We start from the raw sequence: 25548 nt of genomic DNA, 5'->3' as shown, positions 1-25548 counted from the left end.
CGTTAGCCAACTCCTATTCCTTACTTCTCCCTAATTCCTGTTTACTTGTATTTAGTTACCTTTGTTCCCTGCTATATAAACCCCTGATTTTAGTCCATCAGGGAGATGGATTTGATATTGATTTCCCATTTCCTCAGCTGCAACACCCAATTAAAGCCTTCTTCACTGGCAATACTCATTGTCTCAGTGATTGGCTTTCTGTGTGGCAACCTGCAGGACCGAAAGTAAACCCTTGATGTTTAGGTAACGAAAGATTGCTCCTGACTATTATATACCATGAAAATATTAACTGATCTTATTTAGTTTTGAAATTTTCCTTTGCAGAGATTCATGTCTGTGATTAAAAACAGGTATGTCTGCTGCCCTTTACTCAAGACAAAGACACTATTGATTACAAGTAGGAGCTCTTCTTCTAGATGTTTCAATTGATGTAGTTTCTTCCTGGAGTGTTGAAAAGCAGCTGTTCACTCATCTATCTCCCTTCATGAGAAAAGAGAAATGTGTTTATTTTGGTCAGTTCAATATTCCCAGTTCCTAGCATAGCGCCTTGCACAGGTAGGCACCCAATACATATGCACTGAATGAATGATCAGTTGTACAAATAAGTTTTTACTGAACCATCCATCATTCCCAACCAATTTCATTTATAACCAATGGTAAGCGTCTAAAATTGAGATAGTTGGGACAAGAAAAAGGAGAATTCAAAGTGATAGCCTTGACGTTATTAACACCAGACTTTTACCAACTGAGGTAACTAATCACATAGATGAGTGTTTTACTGCAAAGCGTGTATTTGTATTTTTGTTGACAATATCCTATCAAAATTAGGACATTCTTCAGTTTAGAAATGGGATAAAATGACTCCACATTTGTGTGATAACAGTGTGCTCAGTGAATAACGAAGTAGGTTTAGTGTTCTTTGTTCAATTAAAAAAAGAATCTTTATCTCTCATTTGTAAAATGCTTTAAAAACACTAACATTATTGAATATTCTGCTCTAATGTCTAAACCCTATTTATATAGTGTCAGAAGAAACTTCTAAAAGTGTAGCCCCTCTCCTCATCTCAGTTTGATAACTGATGCAATTCAGATAGAGAATATATAATCCTCTTACACATATCCTTTGTATTCCTCAAACAGGCTGGATTGGCTTACTCAGGTATCTTTATGAACATGCCTCCAGTACCACCTGATTCACCTCTACCTTCATAACCAGCTGTGATTACATGTAGGCACAGAATGATAGTCCTTAAAGGTCTACCATAGCATATTTCAAACAGCCCAGGAAACTCAAAACGAACTATGAGAGTGATACAATATAATTAATTAATTAAGTAAAACTCAGAGACTGATGGAAAAGAAAGGAATTTAAAGATTCTGTATATTTGAAAAGACACCTGGAAAATGGATCATGCAAACAATAGTTTTCACCGTTAAAGCACTAGAGTTAAGACGTTTGTTAAATCAAGTTTAGCCTAAAACTTCCTGCTTACATATTTTAAGTATGACCTAAATGTTTCTCTGTACATCTTCTAGTATAACAAGTGGTGGTGTAAATAGGCCATAGCCTACTCTTGTGCCAATCACTGGGTTTTGACCAATCAAATGTGGCCAACTTCAAAATGTGTTCAAATAAGACAAATGCTGAGATGTAACCAATCCAGCTGTTTCTGGACCTCACTTCCATTTTCTGTTCATCATTTTCCTTTTTCTGTCCATAAATCTTCTTCTATTACATGGCTGTACTGGAGTCTCTGAACCTACTCTGGCTCGAGAGGCTGACTGATTTGTAAATCATTCTTTGCTCAGTTAAACTCTTTTACATTTATTTCAGCTGAAGTTTTTCTTTTAACAGATGATATCAGAAGTGGGATCCAAAGTAGAGCTTCTAATGACCCCAAGAGTATTGAATGACCAAGTGAGGTACCCACCAGACCCATTGTGTCCATTACTCTCTTGGAGCAACTGGGGATCATGGTTAAGTTCTCTCTTGGATTCCGAAGCTCCATGGTTTTCTGTTTTGAGTTCTCTGAGTTTCTTTGAGCAAATTTCTGATCCAAGCTGGGTTTGGAAGTCATGGCAGAAAGCGGACTTGGCCCAGGATCAGATTGGATCTGGTAATTAACTGGCTTGGATCCAGTTAGAGGCCTCTTACATCTGACTGGGTCAGAAAGAACCTAGTAGTAAGTGGCAATATTGCAGGGGGTATAAAATTTGGCTTTTGGAAATTCACAGAGATTTTTGTGTTCTACTCCTTTGTTTCATTTTTCTTGCATGCTTAAGCAGGGAAAAAAATCAGTAGCTAAGTTGATCAAGGGAACCTGAGAACAAAAACAATATTTGAGATAAAAATGGGATCCTTAATTTCTGAAGAACTGAGTTCCTTCTGGCATATACACACATGAACAAGTATGAGGCCCCAGAAGCAGCAAAGTCTTATTGAAATCGCAAAATCTCACTAAAGGTAAGTTGCAGTGGAACCTTCCAAATGAATGACACTGTACTGAAGTGCATTTGATTGAGGGCTCCCAAATTAGTCTCATCTAGGGATGCCTATTGACATGCAGAAGCTTCTAAAAAGACTTCAATATTTTATCTAAAGACTTTATAAAAGGCAAATACAAATCTTAAGCAACTAATTGATTTTGAAAAATTAAGTCTGCAACCTTTTGGCTTAGTTAGTTTCCCACCCAAAAGGTGGAAAGAAAGTTACCCTAGATAAGGTGCTTATAAAAGGTAGGCCCTCAGGTAAAATAGGCATGCTTCTTTTTACAGATCTATCCATGCTGAGTCCAGGCATACAATGCTTTGTTGGCCCTATTCTTTAGTGGGCTCCACCCATTACCCTGAACTCAGTAATTTTAGCTAAGAAACAGTAGCTATGTTAAAAAGAAAACCCTATTGAACTAAAATACATCTTTCTGGAATTTAATTGACTATCTTAAAACTCTTTTGTAAAAAAAATATTTTATATATATTACATATATGTATATATATTATATATATGTGTGTGTGTGTGTGTGTATATATATATATAGAGAGAGAGAGAGAGAGGAAATCTCCATTTGTAGGGATATCTGCCTATGTACATTAGAAACTTAACATTTGTATTAGTCTGTTTTCACATTGCCATAAATACCTGAGACTGGGTAATTTATAAAGAAAATAGGTTTAATTGACTCACAGTTCTGAATGGCTGGGGAGGCCCCAGGAAACTTATAATCATGGCAGAAGACAAAGGGGAAACAAGGCACGACTTCACAAGGTAACAGGAAAGAGAGAGAGAGCAAGGAAGTGCCACACTTTAAAACCATCAGCTCTTGTGAGAACTCACTCACTATCATGAGAATACCATGAGGGAAACCATCCCCATGATTCAATCACCTTCCACCAGGTCCCTCCCTTGACATGTGGGGATTACAATTTGTGATGAGATTTGGGTGGGGATACAGAGCCAAACCATATCACCATTCTTATCACCATTCTTTTTTTTTTTTTTTTTTTTTGATATGAAGTCTCCCTCTATCACCCAGACTAGAGTGCAGTGGCACAGTCTCAGCTCACTGCTACCTCTGCCTCCCAGGTTCAAGTGATTCTCCTGCCTCAGCCTCCTGAGTAGCTGAGATTACAGGCATGCACCACCACGCCCAGCTAATTTTTGCATTTTTAGTAGAGACAGAGTTTCACCATGTTGGCCAGGCTGCTCTCGAACTCCTGACCTCAAGTAATCCACCTGCCTTGGCCTCCCAAAGTGCTGGGATTATAGGCATGAGCCACAGCACCCAGCCCATTCCTTTAAATTTGCATAATAAGTCATACTTTTGGTTGAGATGCTTTTCTGGCCACCTTGTCTTGATGGAACTTTCATGAGAGCACTGTTTTTTGTTTTTTGTTTTCCCCTGGTTTGAGCAAATGATAATATAAATTTTAGGGCTAAAATCTGGCTCTCCGCTTATGAGTTATAAATTTTTATTTTTTGTGGTTCCACCTAAGAGTTGTCCCTTTAGAAATACAAATTTGTTGCCTAGTCAACAATTGCTTAGTGCAATGAAACCAGTAATTGGAAGATTGATAGACTGAATGGGAGAAAGAAAAACTATTCTAAAACTGACCAATGAAAATTCTTACAAGTAATGGATTTTCTTCTGTCTGTATATCTCTATGTGTTGTGTGTGTGATGTTTATATGAAAAAGCTCTTATTAATTGGTTTAAAAAGAATAAGTGCTTAAATCAAATATTTTGTCAGAAAAATAGAAACTGTAATGTCTTTTCGTTCACATGACTTTAGTAATCTTTGGGAAATAAAGACAGTTTTATAAGATTATTGGTAAAATAAAGACACTTGGTCTAAATTAGGCAGGTCAGATATTAGGTTTGCTAAATGCTTTGAGGTCATAAACTCCTCCTTTGACTTTTGAAAATTGTTAGACTTACCTGCTTTAGAGCCATTAGATTCTAGATAAGGCTGGGGGACACATGGAGTTAACCACACCCCCTAGCTATGCTGGAAAGAGTTGGACTTTGTCTGCACTTCAGTCTGTTGTCCTAGGCCCCATACCTAGTACATAATTAAAATCACTTACTTACCAGGTTTTTCACTGAAAATAAAAATTGCTAAGAGTTGAGATTCTAACATGTAATTGAGACTACTAAAGAAACAGTTTTACATGCAAAATGTGTGAGGAAAGTGAAGTATGCTTTTGGTAAAAGATTATAAGAAGGCATGGGAATGTGGATTTTTGGTCCTAGATTAAAGGGTTAAATGATTGATTTAGGTTAGATAGGATAAAGCTGAAAGTTTGAACAAGTTGTGGAAGATTGTGAAAAATTAAACTTGTAAAAGAAATTCTACATGTGAACATATTGGCTAAATTTAAAGGGGTATTACTCAGTTTTTTTTTGTTTGTTTCTTTGTTTCTTTGTAAATTGAACACTGAAATAAAAGCACAAAAGGGTTTTCTTAGAGCACTGATCTACTATTTAACAAAAATTTGTAATGGGTTATAAAAGATTTATGTGAATCTCACCTTATGGTAAAACTAATTAAGATTAGATAGATTTGTCTACTAGGTTTTATTAAAAATTGGGGTTGATATTAATAGTATACTAATGCAAGGATGAAATTTGGCTTTCTTTCTTGAATGAGATTTTATGCTAAATAATAGAATTGCTCTAGATTACTTACTGGCTAAACAGAGAGGTATCCATGCAACTGCTGGCACTTGTGGCCTGTGGAGAAATACATCCCATCAGGTATTATAGAGACTCAGTGTAGGAGATTAATGAAGAGACTGCTTAGTTAAAGCGAGTAGACTCTTTAGCTCATTCTTTGATCTATTTGATTTTAGTTGGTTTGGTTCATGGTGACCCTAGGTAAGGGGCATACTCCAAACTCTTGGTATTATCCTACTGACAATCATAATAGTAGTCCCCCTGGTGTACTGTCTTCTCTCAAAAGTTTGCATTCAGCCATCTCAAGAATGGCAAATGTTCTCTCTTTAATTGGAATGCCAATAGCTGAAGGAAATGTGTGACCATGAGGGCATCATAACCTATGAATGAATTGCTGAGACCTGGAAACCCAAAATGACGGTAACTGAGAGTGGCACACTCTCACCTAAGTGAGAACCTGACAAAAAGGGGGGAATTTTTAAACAAAATTATGGGAGGCCATTGTTTTGGACTGAGCTCATGTCATGCACTAGGCCCCAACAGACCAGACAAAATCAAAAGGGACTCACTTGTGCTAAATGTAACATAATCAAACTAAGACTTTAAGGAAACACATATATCCTAGAACAGACCAGGTTTTGCCTTTTTCTCCTGTAAATAGGATGTTCCAGAGTAAGAAGTTATCCTCTACTCTAACCCTCACAAAAAAAAAAAAAAAAAAAAAAAAATGACCTGAAGTCCTTGTTCACACCTTACACAACCCACTGTTCTGCAATTTTCCAGTGGGTTTCAAGACCAAATAAGTACATTTATGATGGTGATAGTGACATCAATGACTAAAGTTTTGGTCAATCTCTCAAAATGAGAGGATGAATAAAAGGGGGAAATTGTTAAGTCATGTTTAGCGTAAAGCTGCTTTCTTACATATTTTAAGTTTGGCCTAAAGGTTTCTCTGTACAGTCAACTATCATAAGTGGAGGTGTAAATAGACCATCACCTACTCTTGTGCCAATTACTAAGTTTTGACCAATCAAATGTGGCCAACTGTTTGAACCGTGTTCAAATAAGGCACAGAGCTATAACCAATCCAGCTGTTTGTGTTCCTCACTTCCATTTTCTGTAAATTACTTTCCTTTTTCTGTCCATAAATCATCTTCTACCACACGACTGCGCTGGAGTCTCTGAGCCTACTCTGACTCAGGAGGCTGCCTGATTTGTGAATCATTCTTTGCTCAATTAATCTTTTAAATTTAATTTGGCTGAAATTTTTCTTTTAACACATTGGACATTTCTAACTTTGAATGAGCACCAGAATAAACTCTGGACAAATGTATCCTCTTCTTTATATTCCTATAGCCGGAGCAAAACTTGCTCAGCCTGGTAGAAAATACACAGGCTATAAAGTAGGCAAGGCAGACTATCCAAATACTAACTGAAAAGGAAATATGTTCCTGATATGTTGGTACACTTTCTTCAGGTATTTACTTGAAACCTTGTATGAGAACCAAGAGTTAGCAATACATTCCTGAGCTTCAGGTACTCTTTAACTTTTGATTCTAGTATTTTATCCTAATCCATTAGTATATTGTAGGGGCTAAGAGTGGGGCCAGTAGCCAAACTGCAAGTCACAAACTGCTGTTGACTTTTGCTAACCCACTTAGCTTGTCTCCAGTCACTTCTTCTATAAAATAGACATAATATTACGTTATATGGTAGTTCTAAGAATTGCGTTAATCTATCTCATGCACCTAAAACACAGCTTGCCATATAGTAAGTACTTAATAAATGTTAGCTAACATTATGATGATCATTTATCAACTGTAAAATATTATGGAAATATTAAATATTATCCAGGCAGAGCTGGAAAGGCCTGTTGCTTCACCATTGTTGGTCCATTTCTAAGGAAGAGTGAGAAGTGGCATTTGCCAGCAGTAAATTGCTTGAGTATGTAAGGATGATAGTGATGTCTAGAAATATGAGAAAAGGAGAAGAAAGAAGTTAGCAGAAAGTAAGATGAGATAGTAGAATGATTCTTATAAGGGAAAGTTGATTATCTGGATTTCACTCCCAGCTGCTAACTCTTTGGGCAGGTCATGTTCCCTTCCTCAACCATAAAATTAAAATAAAACTTTATTTTTCTTTCTTTTGCCAGGCTCCACTGTACCAGCATGGCATCTTACAAAAGTTCCCAAGATATGGTCAAGGCTGGGTTTAGTCCCAGGCCCATTGCTGGAGTGGGTAGTGATTAAGAAAATGAATTCTGGAGTCACACTGCCTTGAATAGAAAATCAGGCTTTGTTCACTGTGTAACTTTGGATAAGTCACATCTCTCTAAGCCTCAGTGGTTTTGTTCTCCATTAAATTAGGATAATAGCACCTACCATACAGAGTTGCACTGAGATTTAAACAAGATAATGTTGAAATCAAGTTTAGCTACAATGAATGGCACACAATAAGTGCTTAATAAATACAAATGAGGTTGATGATGGCATAAACCCACCAAATTATCTGTAGTCTACTTTTATGCATAATAAACATTATGTTCCTTTTTATCTGTCACAATATTGTCTTCATTAAGATAATTCACATTAAGACCTAGACATTCTAGTACAGAGCATGTTCTTGGTGTCTATTGTTAAGTTTCCCTAGGCGTGAAAATGGAGAGGCTTCCAAATGTAAAAGCATATGACAGCTGTGGGAGTTAGGGATTAGGCTTCCCTAGGAACTGAGGGTCTGTCAGATCCTATAGAAACAATCTGCTCCACCTTTTATGTGTGTTTGGTTCCAACAGTACACACAGCATCTGTGCAGAAAACCTCCTTGGTCACTTACCATCACATCATAAAACCGTACAGTGTGTCAATTGCTATGTTCAGAGCTGACAGAGGAGAGTTGGCTTAGTTCTGTTACAAGACCGTGGCACCCAGGTTTGCTGCCAGAATATCATGGCTGGAAGGTTGTGTGGTTATTATCTGCTTCTTCCCCTAGATCCAATTTTCTGCCCTTTTCTGCTCTACTCTATGCTCAGAAAAGCCAAATGCTATTGATTCTATCTCCTGCCTCTGCACCCTCGCTTCTGTTTCAGTTTGAATGAGGGTGGCACTAGAGGGAGGCAACTAGCAAAAAAACAGAAAGCAGGATTATAAATGGTTAGGGTATTTATCCTACCCACTCCCTTCCTATCTGCTACCTTCATATGTTCCTTTAAGGCTGTATCTCTTGGCAGCTTCCTCCACTCTTGCCAGGTTCCAGTGACACTGCTCCTTCCCCTTGCCACTGCAGGTCTAGGGGTGATAATCAACAGCTTCTTCCCTTATTGATTTCTTCAAGCCTGCCCAAACCTCTGTAAATAATCATTTCATTCAACTCTCTTCTTCTTCTTCTTCTTTTTTTTTTTTTTAAGATGGGGTCTCGCTCTGCTGCCCAGGCTGGAGTGCAGTGACACGATCTCAGCTCACTGCAACCTCTGCCTCCTGTGTTCAAGCAATTCTCCTGCCTCAGCCTTCCAAGTAGCTGGGATTACAGATGTGTGCCGCAATGCCCAGATAATTTTTATATTTTAGTAGAGATGGGGTTTCGCCATGTTGGCCAGGCTGGTCTTGAACTCCTGACCTCAGGTGATCTGCCCGCCTCCGCCTCCGAAAATGCTGGAATTACAGGCGTGAGCCACTGAGCCTGGCCTCAGTTCTCTTCTGTTCAACCTTTGAATGTGGTTTATTTCCAGCTAAACTTAACCTTAGCAGTGTTTACACATCCTGTACTGGGCCCGTTTCTCTCCTCTGCATTCACTGTTGTGGCTTTCACAGAGTAGAACATTATGATAGTTGTTATTCTTTATAAGTACTACTACTTGTAATGGCAGGCCTTTGTTCCCGCCAGCAAATAATATTTCTATGTCCCCCAGATAATTTATTTCAAGTGTTATTTAAATGTTTACCCTTCTTCCCATTTGTTCTTATATGTTGTTAGGCTGGAGGGAGATTCTACTTTTAGCAGTTGGAGAAGGGGGTATTGCTTCTAACACCTGCATTAAAAATCAGTGATACATAAGAGTCACAGCTCTGAATTATTTAGTTGTGGATCTGTTGATTCTTCTCAGTGAAATAACTAATACCAAAAACTAATAATAAAAAAACTCCCTTTCCTCATCCCCAAGGCTGCTATTGACTGAAGTAAAATATGCATATTATACCATGCTGAGTTACCTTATACCACACAACATCAGGCTCCTGATTGGACTTTTTAAAATCATCCATGTCTGGACAGGAGATCTCCTTTCTTTTAGTGACTTCAGATTTTTCTAAATAGCGGATCCTGCTGTTGTAGCACAGGCCTGATTCATTCTCTGCAACAGTCAAGGACATTGACACCTTCATGCAATATGTTGAGTTTCTGTAGGAACAGAGAAATAACAAAATGGCTTTATTGGGTGTTTACAACTTTGTTTGTGCTCTATATATTTCAAGAGTATTGACTTTTCCATTTAGGACCTTGCCTAGAAATCAGAAACAACATCAAAGCAACACAGAGCAGTTTTATGCTGCAACTGACAAGAAGATATGAAACTAACTGCTAATGTGGATATTTGTGTGGCCATGAGGTAGCCACAGAGCTACATAGAGAAGTTATACCCATCTTCCAAACTGTAAGATAGTCTGACTTCCTTCCCAGCAATAAATATTACAATGTTGAAAATCTGATAATAAAAACCTATGAGAAAGTCTCTCTATAACTGGAGGTATAGCCATTTTTGCTCTGACCTTGTGGCCAGTCCTTTAACAGTTACTACAGGGACTGTTGAATTTTACTATTGGTTTCTCAGCCAACATTTCCTGACACAGAATACATACTAAAAACCAGATCAACATCCAGAGAATATCTGTTAGCTTACAGGTTAATTTACCTGTTAACTACTCAGCTTTTTAAGGTACTCACTGAGATGTGCCAGGTGTTGAATTTTGGGCTTTCATAAAGAAGAAATCCCACTAGAGTCTGGTCAGTTGGGATTAATTGTATCAACCAGTACTAGCATTATAAAGAATTTTCAACCCTGAATGTTATCATAAGGCCACTTATAAATTGGGCATTAATTGGCTAACACATTACATAAGGACATTCATTGAACAAAAATTCTGTCTTCTTGTACCTTGGTTAGCACTTTCTCAATAATGTGAGTTCAATAAACATATTTAATGAATCTAATTAACTACAATAAATAAATACAAATAAATAAAAATTCTGCCTTTGTTTTTCTATGTATAATCCATGACCTTTCTCTACTCTACCTTACTTGGATTCCGGAAGATGTCAAACACGAAAGAAAATGGAAAAGTGTGAGGAAGAAATCAGAAGCAGTCTGATAACACTATACAGATTAGCTGTAAACCTTGGTCGGAGTATTTAATTTTACTTTATGGAAGACATTTCGGGACCATATTTGTTTTAAACATCAAGGGATACGTGCTGTCAAAACTAAAATTGCTAAGGGAGGCAATTCAAACCAAGTGCTTTATAACTGAGTAATAACAATCTTAACAGATGGGATTAGCATGCCAACCAACAATTTTAAGACAGTACCAAATGATCGGCACTATTCATACTGCTTAGTACTCACTTACTGAAATTTTAAATCCCAGACATCATGCAAAACACAGGAATGCAGATGGCTATGCCCCTTGGGTTTACAAACTAAGTTAATAAGAATGATTCCTACTTAGGCTTCTGGTAAAGTTAATTTCTGGCAAGCGCCCCTGACTATGCTCAGGCCTCTGTCATCTGAGAAGGAAACTATCAAAGCACTCCAATTCTGATGTTTAGATGCAACCCCATCACACTATGTAGATTGTGGGATTTGCTTTTATTTCTTCCTCTATATGGGTTCCTGGAACACAAAGGGCGTAAGATATGCCCAGTGGGAATTAAATGAAAGAAACATTTATGTTCTTGTCAGACATTGGACAGCCTCTTTAAATGCCATGAATCTAAAGCCACAATAGTAGTAATAATAATATATTTCAGAGAAGAAGGGTAAATCAATTTAGCTCAATCAACTTAGCTCTTTTTCACCATTTTTTAAATACTTCAGTGTTAAATATTTCCAAGTCTCCTTGCTTCATACAAAGCCATACATGATCTAGCTCTACATAACACTCTCCCCTTTACTCATTAGGGTGCAGCCACACTGGCATTTTCTCTGTTCATTGAACACACTATTATTCAAAAAATAGGCCTTTGTACTTGCTCTTATCTGATCTTCTAATATTTGTTTATTTGTTAAAGTATGCACTAAAAAGGGCAAGGAATTTGTTGCTCTTGTTCATTACACCATCCCTGGGATCTAAATGAATAGATATAGATGCTTAGTAAACGTTAGTTGATTAAATGAATGGGCATCAAAAGGTATCTATTTGAGAGACAAGTTATTTTTTTCTACTTTTGTATCAGTTCCATGTGGTATATACCCCCCTTTCTTCAGATGAAGGTATATGGCTTGTCAAATATCATATTCCTTCAGATGAAGGTATACGGTTTATCAAATATCACATTCCTTGTATAAGTATGACCCGGATAATTTGCAAGTATTTGTGGATAGCCACTAGAAGAAAGATTGGCCAAGTTTTGTGCAGCAGCATATTGGCAAAGAATTAAAAATATTGGCTACATCTGAAAGACAAGAAGGACGGGCAGGGGCAGGGGATAGAGGGAAGCTAAATGGTTACAGTTATTTAAAAAGTATCTAACACAGAATAAAGATAATCACCTCTGCTGGATATCCAAAGTATTCTGAACAGTTCTCGATGTTACTGGCTTTGATCATATCTGCTCCACGGTGTTCATTCATACAGGTGAAAGGGACATACTTGTTACTTTTCAATTATTATGTTATACCTCCACAGAAGAAGAGTTGACCAGATATCTCAATAATAGAAGTAGGTGAAATGTTCAATGCTCTGAAAGAAGCTAACTATCCCAAATGTATGTATCCCTGGGTAGAAAATAGAGTAGACTAAAGTAGAGGACCAATCTGATATAGTGGTTTCTTAACAAAGCATCATCTTTAAACTAAGACTCACTAGGCTCAACTAGTTCTGTGACCTTGGACAAATTGTTTAACCTTTCTGAGTCTCAGTTTCTTCACCTGAAACATGAGGATAAGAAGCTGTTTATGGTGGCTCCATTGGAGGTGGGAAGAAGTAGTTCCTTTCATTATACAACTATGAGTAAAAATAGGTTTACATTTTTATACCTGACCTGTTCAGATCACTGTAAGTATTAAATAATGTATGTAAAATACCTAATACAGTATCTATCAAAAAGTAGGTATTCAAACAATTGTATCTCTAATTAGAATTGTAGGTATTGCCAGCATTGTTAAATATATTAAAAGATATATATATATAATTATATATACATATGTATAACTAATATGTATGTATACATCTATATGTGTATATGTATAATAATATACATATCTAATATGTACTACTTATAATTTACATGTGATATAATAATCATGAACAATATAAAAACAACACACTGGCAGCAGCGGGTTAAAATAGTCCACTGGGTTAGAAGTGCTACTTGACAGGAAACAGTCTGGAAGAGGTCAGTTGGGCAAAAGGTCTAATACTAGAGAGCCATGTAGGTCTGAGAGAATCAAAAAGATACACTGACTTAGTCACAAAAAGAAGTGTATCAAGAGAAAGCAGCTAAGGCAGGAAGGAACTTCCAGGTACTCTGAGTACTAGCTACTAGGAAGAGGCAGAACCTTGGAGGTCAAAGAGTTAGTAAAGGCTCCACTTAAAAAGGTTTACTTCTAGCCAGGCACAGTGGCTAACACCTGTAATCCCAGCACTTTGGGAGGCCGAGGCGGGTGGATCACGAGGTCAGGAGATTGAGACCAGCCTGCCTAACACGGTGAAACCCCGTCTCTACTTAAAATACAAAAAATTAGCCAGCCGTGGTGGCACGCGCCTGTAGTCCCATTTACTCCAGAGGCTGAGGCTGGAGAATCACTTGAACCCAGGAGGCAGAGGTTGCAGTGAGCTGAGATCATACCACTGCATTTCAGCTTGGGTGACAGAGTGAGACTCTGTCTCAAAAAACAAACAAACAAACAAAAAAACTTACTTCTGGGAGCTTCTTAGACAAATGCCTTCTATAACAAAGCCCAGAGACCTCAAAGCCAGGTTTCCAGGCACAAGACAAGAGCCATTCATGTGTTCATTCCCCAACCTCTCCAAAGTATAAACAATGTAGATGGTGTCAGCAGCATTTATGTTGATTTGGGGTGGTGTTAAGGGCAAGGAAGCTACCCTGTAGATGGCTGATGAGTGAGTTGAAGGAGGAAGTGTGTCCTTCCTAACCCTTATCTACAAACAACTTTAAGCCAGGGCCCAGTAAGTATACATTCTCATTCTGGTCACAGACATGTGAATAGATGCTGACATGTGAATAGATGCTGACAATCCACTTTGTTAACTCATGAACAAGTCATAGGATGAAGTCATTGGTCATTGAGGATGACCAAGGTCCCTGGAACTCAAAGACAAGGTCTGATGTGAGTCCTATTATCACCACAGGTGACCTGGGGGAGGTATAATCAAGGCTGCCGGACAGTCTGAAACTCAGGTTGATTTTTATTAGTTGTGTAATCTAGCCCTGGCACAGTTCATGCTAACAATCTTGCATTATTTAGATTTTATTTTGAAAAATGCCCCAGGCAGGTTCTATTTAAAATATTTCCTGCAACTGGGACCTAAAAATGTTACTTTCATTAGGTACAATTAGAGCTATGTGAGGTTGAGGAGGCAGACTGACGAGTGTGCAAGAACGGAGATGGTATTTTTTTCTCTCCGTACTTCACATCCTGAGGAAGACAAGGAACACATTCAGGCTCAATGTGGGCAAAAGGCCTTTGCAATGATACTGCAACAACAACTTACAATTACACACATTAGTAATCTTTCCAAGTACTTCTATATCTATTATCTTATTTAATTCTGCCAATAACCCAGTAAAATTGGCAGGGTAAGTATCCCTTACAGGAGTAAAACATAGACACAGAGAGGCAAAGAACTTAGTCAAGCTAACATAGCTGGTCAGTAGTTCAGAACCAAGGTTTATTGGCTGCTAGCCCTTGAATACTCTCAGAACTCGATGCTAACATTGCTTAACAGCCAAACTAACTTGTGGTTATCCATACCAACTTGAGGAAGCTGATAGAAAGAAAAGCAGATGTGTAAAGATAACATCTAAGGAATAATGTTAATTTGCGTAGCACAGAAGAATTAGAAAATTTATAAATAAATCTTGCTTTCTATTCCAAAGGTTTAATGTTAGCTTGTTTAGGTCATAATTAGAACTTTTTCCCCAGATGTATTTCTAAGGGAAAATATTGACCAACCTTGGGTTCTCTGGGGAGAAGAGTAAAACTCATAATTTAAAATACACATGAAACATCCAAATTCCTTTTCTAACTCCCATTTATAAAACATGCCCATACTATAAAATCTAAAGTTTTATTTTAGAGTTTGAGCATATGTGAACTTGTCGTATCACCAGGACTAAGCTAGTGAAAACAATCTAAATAAATTAGGGATCTTTCTTGTACCGAAAATCAAAAGCCTTAGATAAAATGCCTCATGATATAGTTGAAACTTTCCTAACTGATTTATTCGATTGTCTTATCCTCACTTCAAAATACTTTCCTTGCAAATTTCAGAGACCATCTAATGATAAGCAAACTAAAACAAGCTTTACTGTCTGAAATTTTATAAGATGAATTGATTCGCTATATATAACATCAATTAATCAATCTACAGTCATTGAATAAGACTGTCCTCCTTAAAACATAATAAGATCTAGCAACTGATATTTTAGCAAATTCAAGGAAGGAAAACAAATGAATAAACAAACAAGGTTTCAAGCCATTTGATGAGTTCTATTTCTCAGAAATCATTAGAAAAATTAAGTTTTCTAGTAAAGGAGGATAAGGGGGGAAAAGAATATCATGTATTTATTACAGCTGAACTGTACATTTAAAATGGTAAGGAGGGTAAATTACATATGTATATTTTACCTTATTTTAAAAAGTTTAAATTGAAAATATTAAAAAAAGAAAAAGAAGAAAGTTTTATTGAAAAATCTTTTAAGCTTGATTGGAAAGGGGACTTTCAGATGACTGCAGAAATAATTACATAAAACTGCAAACTTGCAATGTTAATGCATTAAAACACCAAAGATGGTCAAAGCCCTGAACTGTGTATTAATATTACCATTCTTTGAAGACCCACAACCCTTTAGAATCATTCAAATGACATTTAATGGGCACCTTCTATGTGCCATGCTGTTTATATACATTGAAAAGCAGATGTAAACCTAATATAAAGATAAAAATATCTATGCTAATAAGAAGAAGTTTGGGGAAACAAGTGAGGATCTATTGAATGAATTCACTTTTGTCACTTTTAGTCTTAAGTAAATCATCTTACTTCTAAGCTTGCAGAGTTGTAAAGAGCTCAGGGATTTTTGTTGGTTTAAAAAACAAAACAAAACAAAGAATGCCGTCACTCATAGATGATGTCTCTAACCTGTAAAAATGTCAATATAATAGGTTTTAAGTTTATGTACATTTTTTCCATATGGTATAAACCTGGTAATTAAACAAACAAGGATTTGTGGGGGCATAAACATATCATAATTTTTTAACTGTTCTTATCTCCTGCTGACATGAACATTCAGCCTTTGACATGACACTCGTAATCTGCAACCCAGAATTATTTAAGCATAACTTTCTTATAGTTCATGATGCAGTCAGATAAAAGGTCAATCCAAGGACTTGAGTGCTTGATAATGCAGCTTTTAGAGTTAGACTTGGGTTCAAATCCCAGCTCTATGATGTCTTACCTATGAATCTTTGCATGGGTGACTAAATCTCAGTTTTTGGTATATGTGGAATTAGAATAATAAAAGCAGCTATCTTTAGAGGGTTGTTTTATTGTGCAAGTGTTAAGAATGGTAAAGGGGGCCAGGCCCAGTGGCTCACACCTGTATTCCCAGCACTTTGGGAGGCCAAGCGGGTGGATCACTTGTGGACAGGAGTTCGAGACCAGCCTGGCCAACATAACAAAACTCTGTCTCTACTAAAAATACAAAACAAAAAAATAGTTGGCATGGTAGTATGCTCTTGTAATCCCAGCTACTTGGGAGGCTGAGGCACGAGAATCACTTGAACCCGGGAGGCAGAGGTTGCAGTGAGCTGAGATAACGCCATTGCACTCCAGCCTGAGCAACAGAGTGAAACTCTGTCTCAAAAAAAACAAAAGAAAAAAGAAAAGAAAAGAAATAATGGTAAAGGGTCTGAGATTTTACCTTGCTTATGCACTAAAAATTTAGCCTGCTAGTTTCATGGAAACTGGTAGAAGACACCAGAATCCTAGGTCAGAAATAATAAACAGTTAATTGCAGCAATGACAGTAGCCAAAGTATCAGTATTTGTGTTGCTTATGCAAACTCAATTCCCATAGGATAATACAAAGAGGATCAGGTGACACTTGTAGAAGTAGTGTGTTGTATTACAAAAGAACCCCAAGCTTAAGAAACACAAATTTCTTATAATGGGCCATAAGCATGTCTGCCCTTTGTTCCAGAGGCAGATACTAACTGTATTTTCCAAGGCTATAAGCAAACCTGCCTTTTGCTCTAGTGATAGACACTATTTCTGTCTTCTAAGGCTATTCTTTGGCCAGGCACGGTGGTTCACGCCTGTAATCCCAACACTTTGGGAGGCTGAGGCAGGCAGATCACCTGAGGTCAGGAGTTCAAGACCAGGCTGGCTAACATGGTGAAATCCTATCTCTACAAAAATTAGCTGGGTATGATGGTGGGTGCCTGTAATCCCAGCTACTTGGTAGGCTGAGATGGGAGAATCACTTGAACCTGAGACGCGGAGGTTGCAGTGAGCTGAGATCGTGCCATTGCACTCCAGTCTGGGTGACAGAGGAGACTCTGTCACAAAAAAAGAAAAAAATAATAATGCAAGAACCCCATGGAGAATTCTCTCCTACCAATGAGATAGTTCATTTAAAGCTCATAGCACAGTGCCTGGCATATACTAAGTGCTCAATAAAAATTAATTTCCTTTAACATCATCACCACTATTATCACACTATCTACTGATTCCCAACCCAACCCATAAAGTGAATCAAAGATGTTTTGTTTTCTTCTTGTTGTTATTGTTTTTTTAAAAAAGTAGCTCGTGGACAAGGTTATAGTAAACATTATGTGTATTTTAAAAACTACTCACTCAAAATAAAATTTTTGTCATCAAAATATTCTTCACCTTGAATTCAAAGCAAACTATAATTTATTTGGAAACTGCATTAAAGTTAGAAACCTACTCAAGGAAAAAAGTATACAGTACATATATATGTAACAATCCATTTATATATAGCTAGGATTTGTAGATTATTCTAGTGGTGAGCTCATGTCACCATTCCTAAGGGAAAGGCAATTGTAATATGCCACCTAATGGTACAGGCAGCTTGTTCAAAATCTGACTGCCAATGATTGAGGATGTGGATAAAGGTAAGGTAATAACGAAGGTAAATTTGAAAGGTTCCCTGACACCACCATTTTCCACATCATAGTATGAGTGATTCCTGCTTTCTTGTTTGGATGAAGACAATTTTAAGAATGGTAATCTGAGACACATCATACTACAACCAGAAAGGTCTTCATAAATCTTTGGAGAACTCCAATGTTTCTACTAAGACCAAGAACATAACTCTCTTCCAGAAATCCTTCCCCAACCAATTTCACTGACTTTAATAACTATTTCTCACTTCCTCACTCTTTAACTATAAATACCAGATTACACTGATATTTTTGCATCTGTCAATATGTTATTTCATAGTTATTATCATAGAATTCACAAAGGTTTGGCCTCATTTCCTGGGTCACAATGCAAACTCTTCAAAACACAGAGTTTTCTTTACATATGATTACCTCTTTCTTTATACAGTAAATACCAGATTATTTTCCCTGTCTTTGTGTTGAAAATTGTATAACTTAGTTGTCTCACCAAATAAGCTGTCATATCCTATGCTTCCACGATCTATTTTCTGACTCCTGGTGGTAGAATTCTCTACTGTGTCAGAGATCTTGAAAGACTAGTCAGTATTCAAAATTTCTACTTGTTCCTCTAATTTCATTCTATGATCCCTTATCATCTGGCACCTGCCTCACCTTTCCATTGACTCTCATCACTTGAATCACTAAGGCTATCTTATTAGCTAAATCTAATGACCTCTTGTTCACCCTTATCCTATGTAACCTCTGTGCATTATATGAAACTAGTAACACTCTTTTTACCTTCCAAATCTCTCCTTAGGTCTAAAATATCTCCCTTTTTTGATTGTCTACTCTGACTACTCCTACTGCTTGTTCTTCCTTATCCTATCCCTAAAGGTATTTGCTACCCTTTCCAAGACCTAGGGATTCCTTCCTCTGTTTTTTTTTTTGTTTGTTTTTGTTTTTGTTTTGTTTGTTTTTTTTGTCGTGCTTATTCTCTCCTTCCAACCTTCATCTCCAGCAATTTTATTGAAGCACAAGGTCTTAAGCCAAAAACTGAGCACTGAAAATGCCCAAATTTATAACACATATCTCTAGTTTTGTCCTCTCACCTAACTTCCAGCCCAGTACAGCCATTCAACTATAATTCAATATAACTATCACGAAGGCATTTGTCAATCTAAAACTGAATTTATCTCCTCTCTATAGTCTGTTTTTCCTCATATCTATTATGGTTTGAGGCATCACTTGTCACAAAACCTAGTTTCTCAAGTCAAATGCCTCAAAATCATTTTCTACTCCAACACCCATATTTATTTCTCATATATTACTACAATTAGTTAACAAGTCATGCTAACTGTATGTCAAAAATCTCTCCTCATCTGACATCTCATCGAGGTCCTGCCACAGTTAAAGCCCTAATCCTGTTTTGACTGCACTATTGAAGGTTTCTCTTTCTTCACTTTCTCCCTCCTCCAGGCTGCTAAAAGAAACAATTTACTTTTAATTTCCTAAGTATTTATAAGCAGAAATGGAAGAATGGCAGCATAAACAGACAACTAATCACAAACTGAAGTTCATGTTTAAAGTATTATAGAGGGAATAAAAGAGATAAGGAAAAGATGTTCTGAAGTTAGTAGACAAGAACACAAAGGAGTAAGGGGGACTACTACAAAATCAGCAATGGTAGCACACAGCTGTAGAAAGGAGGAGATCCATGAAGTCAGGCCAGGGTTCTGTCCTCAGCCCTCTACTCTTCTTGCTCCATATTCTGTCCCTTATTTCAACCACTGCTGTAAATACAGCTTTCACCTTTCAATACTACATCTGCAGCTCTGATGTCTCTCCTAAGTTCTAGACTCATATATCAAACTGCCTACTGAGTATCTCCACCAGGATGCCCAACAGGTTTTTGTTTGTTTGTTTGTTTGTTTGTTTGAGACTGAGTCTTGCTTTGTTGCCCAGGCTGGAGTGCAGTGGCATGATCTTGGCTCACTGCAACCTCCGCCTCCCAGGTACAAGCAGTTCTTCTGCCTCAGTAGCTGGGACTACAGGCGTGCGCCATCATGCCCAGCTAATTTTTGTATTTTTAGTAGAGACAGGATTTTGTCATGTTTGCTAGGCTGGTCTCCAACTCCTGACCTCAAGTGATCCGCCCACCTCGGCCTCCCAAAGTGCTGGGATTACAGGCGTGAGCACTGCACATGGTCCCAACAGGTATTTAAATGTCAATATGTCTAAAGGTGAACTCATCCCCCCAAAATTATTCTTCATTCTCCATCTAAGTCAATAACAGGGCTATCTACTTAGAACCCTATACCAGATACCTGGGCATTATCCTCAGCATTCCCTCATCCTTGTCTCTGATATCCCTATGCATTCTATCTACTAACTGGCTCTCTACACTCTTCTTTCCGTCCCTATTTCCACTGCTTTAGTTTACTTCTTGAATTGCTTTAGCATCTCCCTAATGGGCCTTCCTGACTCCAGTCTCTCTCCCCCTTTCCTCACCATTCTCTTTGCTACGTTATCTTCTGGATGCTCTTTCTATAGAAGTCACTCTAGAAAAAGCCAAAACACGATTCCTTTCCACTGACGGCTGATAAAAAACAATATACAAGCTGAGAAGGAAAGAAATCACAAGACATCATCAAAAAACAGCATTTAAATGGTGGGACTTTATGCCTCTGGAGTTTAACTACCATCTTAGGTAATATTTTAATGCCTGATTTATTGTCTTTTTCCTCTCTAATTATCTGACAAAAGACCCTTAGAGAAGAAATATTGTCTTTTTAAATGTAGTTCATAGAATAGAACATAATGCCCATATAATAAAAAATGAATGCTCTGATTTTTTCAGAAGGGAAAATAACTTAAAACCCCCAAATCAGTGTATCCCTGTATGGCTTAGTCCCTTAGGTACATAAATGATGGTAGATAACAGAGTTGAGAGAGTTAAATTAGAATGGTATCCTGGGGTGAGATTCTAATGTCAGGACAAGGAGTGTGTCACAAGGAGCCATCAAATGTTTTTAAGCTTAAGAGAAGCATGATCATAGGAAAGATTAGGAAGTCATTAGGGATTATAAAGAAATTAAAGACAGGAAGATTATTTGGGAAGTAACATGGACATTCCCTAAGTGGGCATGGATGTCTTAGAAGTTTCTGAGGTCACAGCAACAAGATTTGGTCTCTTACTTGACTTATTTTTAAGGGTAGGTATGAAGAGTAGGTGACTTAAAAATTTGATTTTGAGGTTTCTGTATTGGGCAACATAGGAATTTAGGAGGGGAATCATCTCCTGCATATATTAAAATAAGCAAGAGGCCATTAGTTTGAAGCTGTTTCCATACTTTGAGTTCCTATCTAACAAACTGCAACCTAACTTAGCATTTAAACAGACTGAAACTTAACATAAGCTGTATAAAAGACAGCCTAATTTCAACCAAACACAACTAGCCAGGCTCCAGCTAATTACAGGCAGTCAAGTGATGGGACCGTGTCCAAATAAGGCAAATGCCTGGCTGTAACCAATCAGGTGATTTTTCTCCTTTGTGTCCAAATTTAGCCTATAAAAACTCACTTCTCATGCTGCTGGGAATAGCTCTCTGAAACTCTTCTGGTTCTGAGTACTGACAAATTCATGACTCGTTTTTTGTTTTTGTTTTTGTTTTTCTTTTGTGTTTAAACAAACTGTTAACTTTGTCTAACGTTTCTCTTTTAACAGGGAAAAGGGGGAGTTATATCATGAACATTTTGATTGTGTGTGTCTGTAGGACATGTATGAAATGCGAATCTAGGTTGGGAGTTTGACACCTACAGGCCAAATCATGCCAACTGCCTGGTTTTATATATGAAATTTTATTAGAACATGGCCATGGTCATTTCTTCAGGTATTATTTATGGCTGCTTTTGTGCTACAAGTAGTTGGGATAATCTTTTGCCCACAGAGCCTCAAATTTCTGCTATCTTGCCCGTTTCAGAAAAAGGTCACTAACCTGTTTACTAGGATTTAGGAGTCTGGAAAAGGAGCTACAGAATTTTCATGGGTTGGGGGGCTTTTTCATGTTCTAGAACACACCTATTATTCCCCTTCAACCTCGAGGAGGGTCCCTACTAGCCGTCGGCGTGGGACAAACCACTGTGGAGAGGGAGGGAGAAGTGGGACTTTTTTGCCTTGATTATAAGGGCTTACTTTTCTTGGTTCTAAGTCTTTTCTGACCACTCCTGTTTCTTCCGACCTTTAAGGGCTCCCAACCATGTGGCAGGTTCCCTTACATCCCAATGGAGTGGCAGGGGCCTTCCTCACTCACTCCCTTCCACCCCTGGTGTCTCTGAAAATTGGAACAGTCCCAGAGTAAAAGCCAACGTTGGCTCTGAGTCTTCCTTTCCCCGGAGCCTTAGGAGGGAGAGAGATCCTCCTCTCTCTTCGGGCGTGTTAAGACAGCGGGGTTGGCCTGTACTTCCTCTGGCTCTGGCTGAAGAGGTGAGGCCTGGTGGGAGTAGTCCTAGAGTAGGACAAGCCTGTTAGACAGTCATTACGATGCTCTTGTCAGAGCCGGGAGGGCGGGGGCAAGAGGGTGGGAGAAGACGGATGAGGGGAGGGGCTAAGGGGGAGGAAAGGAACCTACTGGCTGCTCCATCCACACTGGGCTAGTGAAACCGTTAAACCCCTAGGCGATCATGGCCTTGAGACCTGAGGACCCCAGTAGTGGGTTCCGGCACAGCAACGTGGTGGCCTTCATCAACGAGAAAATGGCCAGGCACACAAAAGGCCCCGAGTTCTATCTTGAGAATATATCTTTATCCTGGGAGGAGGTGGAAGACAAGCTGAGGGCCATCCTGGAGGACAGCGAGGTGCCCAGTGAGGTCAAAGAGGCCTGCACCTGGGGCAGCCTGGCCTTGGGCGTGCGCTTTGCCCGCAGGCAGGCACAGCTACAGAGGCACAGGGTGCGGTGGCTGCACGGCTTCGCCAAACTGCACAAATCAGCTGCACAGGCCTTGGCGTCAGACCTGAAGGAGCTCAAGGCACAGCAGGAGACAGAACGCAAGGAGGCGGCCTCCCGGCTAAGAATGTCCCAGACCAGCTTCGTGGAGGTGCAGAAAGAGCGAGACAAGGTGAGTTGGAAGCTCCTCCATGCAGTAAGATCCCTCAACTGGTCGCTGCCCAGTACCACTGCCCCGCCCCATTCCCACCCCTCTCCACCCTGCTCCATGGCTTCGCCTTGCCCCGCCCTTCCCACCTGGTAGCTCTGTCCTACCCTGCTCAGTGCTCCCGCCTTGCCCCCAGAACACACCTCAGCCCTGCCCACTTCTCTCCAGGAGCTGGCGTCTCCCCATGAGTGGGAGCAGGGGGCAGGGGGGCCAGGCCTGGCCACTGCCGGAGGGGTTTGCACAGAAGGAGCAGGTGAGGAGGAAGAAGAGGCAGCGGTGGCTGCTGCTGGTGCTGCTGGAGGAAAAGGAGCAGAAGAAGAGCAGAGGGATGTGGAGGCTGTCGCTGCCCCTGTGGAGGCCATGGCTCCCCCCATGGAGGCTGGGTCTCCCCCGGTGGAGGCCATGGCTGCTCCCGTGGAGGCCGAGGCTCCCCCCGTGGAGGCTGGGGCTGCCCCCACGGAGGCAGAGTTCCCCCACGTGGAGGCCGGGGCTGCCTCCATGGAGCCCACAGAGGAGCTGGAGAGAATCCTCCTGCAGCTCCTCGGAGATGCTGATCAGGAAAATTACACCTATTGGGGGCAGAAGGAGGAAGATCTCAGGTCGGTAGAAACAGCCACGTCTTATTTCTCTGGAACCATGAACCCCTGGTCCAGAGCCTCACCAGAACCTCTTCCTGTCCAGCTCCCTGCCTCATTCACATACTCATACTCAAGCCCTTTTTCCTCCTTCTCAGGCATACCCACTATATCCCCTCCACAAGCAACAGTCACAGCACCAGTTCCGACTCAGCTGCCTTCCGACTGGGGGGCCTTTGATACTAGCCTGTGGTCTGATGGGGGGCCCCAAAGAGTAGACCCTCAAGAGCACCCAAGAGACAGGAGATACTCCGAACCTCATCAGCAAAGAAGACCTCCAGTATATCGCAGGCCAGGGGACTGGGACTGCCCTTGGTGTAACGCTGTGAATTTTTCACGGAGGGATACTTGCTTCGACTGTGGGAGGGGAATCTGGCTGCAAAAACCTCATTGAGTGCAGAAATGCAAAATAGAACTGAAGCATGCATATCTCAATGGCGAATTAATTTTCAGAGGGAAGGCTTGAGGTGGCAAGGGCCAGGGTGGTAGGGGAAGAAGGCTGGGAAGAGTGGGGGAAGGAGGTGAGACAGTGGTACCTTTAGGAACAACTTCAGTGATAGGGGTGTTGACTGGAGGAGGGGGAGGAAAGTAGGGGTTGTGAAAGAGGTGTAGAAGTGGAGTGGTGGGCAGGGGAGGTATACATTGGGGTGGGGCGAGAGAGACACAGAGAGACTGACATGTTTTGGTGACCTCCTTTGTATTCCAGAGCATTAGCACTCAATACCCTAGAAGTGCTGCAGCTTTTATTTGTGTGTATGTGTGTGTCTGTCTGTCTGTCTCTCTCGCGCTCTCTCTCTCTCTCTTTGCCCTAGTGCCTGGTAAAAGAGGCAACCATGTATATAACACCCCACCCTCTACTCGCATCTAGGCCTTAGATGATTGGAGCAGGAGTGGATATTTGACCCATCCAGAACCAAATGGATTTTCATGCTAGACACTGAATCGAACAGAGAGGCCGATTCCATGATGTTGGGCAATGAAGCAGTGGGTCACTTGGAGTTGGGGCCAGGACCAGAGCCATGGATGCTGAGGCCACTGCAGAGGCCTGACCCTGGCTGTGGGGGAATAGAACTGGGTGCTTTCCGGAGGCAAGTGTCTTTGGGAGTCACTGGTACGTGGTTCTAGGGAGCAGACAGGCACAGAGGAATCATCCTGTGACTCCAGAGAGATGGAGACAGCAGCAGCACAACCACTTTTCACTTCCTACAGTTGTGCTACATGAAAATTCCCTTTATACAGATCCTCTTTTCTTTAGTTAACTTGAGTGGGTGGACAAACAGATTTTTTTTTTAACTTTAAGTTCTGGGATACATGTGCAGATCGTGCAGGTTTGTTACATAGTATACATGTGCCATGGTGGTTTGCTGCACTTACCAACCCGTCATCTAGGTTTTAAGCTCTGCATGTGTTAGGTATTTGTCCTAATGCTCTCCCTCTCCTCACACCCCATCCCCTGACAGGCCCCAGTGTGTGATGCCCTCCTCCCTGTGTCCATGTGTTTTCATTGTTCAGCTCACACTTATGAGTGAGAATATGCAGTGTTTGGTTTTCTGTTCCTTTGTTAGTTTGCTGAGAATGATGGCTTCCAGCTTCATCTATGTCCCTGCAAAGAATATAAACTCATTCTTTTTATGACTGCATAGTACTCCATGGTGTATATGTGCCACATTTTCTTTATCCAGTGTATCATTGATGGGCATTTGGGTTGGTTCCAAGTCTTTGCTATTGTAAATAGTGCTGCAGTAAACATATGTGTGCATGTGTCTTTATAGTAGAATGATTTATAATCCTTTGGGTATACATGCAGTAATGGGATTGCTAGGTCAAATGGTATTTCTGGTTCTAGATCCTTGAGGAATTGCCACACTGTCTTCCACAATGGTTGAACTAATTTACACTCCCACCAACAGAGTAAAAGCGTTCCTATTTCTCCACATCCTCTCCAGCATCTGTTGTTTCCTGACTTTTTAATAATAGCCATTCTAACTGGCATGAGATGGTATTTCATTGTGG

The 25548-nt window shown here is 39.7% G+C and overlaps 2 protein-coding genes across 2 annotated transcripts in view; one reads left to right on the top strand and one right to left on the bottom strand.

Moving 5' to 3' along the window:
* IL1RAPL2 (interleukin 1 receptor accessory protein like 2) overlaps positions 1 to 25548 on the bottom strand; it is a 604886-nt gene that overhangs the window by 556119 nt on the left and 23219 nt on the right. The window contains exon 2 of the mRNA XM_050775873.1: positions 9379 to 9565. Coding sequence (XP_050631830.1) covers positions 9379 to 9565 — 187 coding nt within the window. The remainder of the gene's footprint in view (positions 1 to 9378; positions 9566 to 25548) is intronic.
* TEX13A (testis expressed 13A) lies at positions 22133 to 23955 on the top strand. Its single transcript, XM_050776077.1, has 4 exons — positions 22133 to 22232; positions 22424 to 22864; positions 23069 to 23263; positions 23327 to 23955. The coding sequence occupies exons 2-4, from the start codon at positions 22430 to 22432 to the stop codon at positions 23927 to 23929; spliced, it is 1233 nt and encodes a 410-aa protein (XP_050632034.1). The 5' UTR covers positions 22133 to 22232; positions 22424 to 22429; the 3' UTR covers positions 23930 to 23955.

This window comes from Macaca thibetana, chromosome X (genome assembly GCF_024542745.1).
Source record: "Macaca thibetana thibetana isolate TM-01 chromosome X, ASM2454274v1, whole genome shotgun sequence".
NCBI classification, from domain to species: domain Eukaryota; kingdom Metazoa; phylum Chordata; class Mammalia; order Primates; family Cercopithecidae; genus Macaca; species Macaca thibetana.
This window is presented reverse-complemented; position numbering and strand designations above follow the sequence as displayed.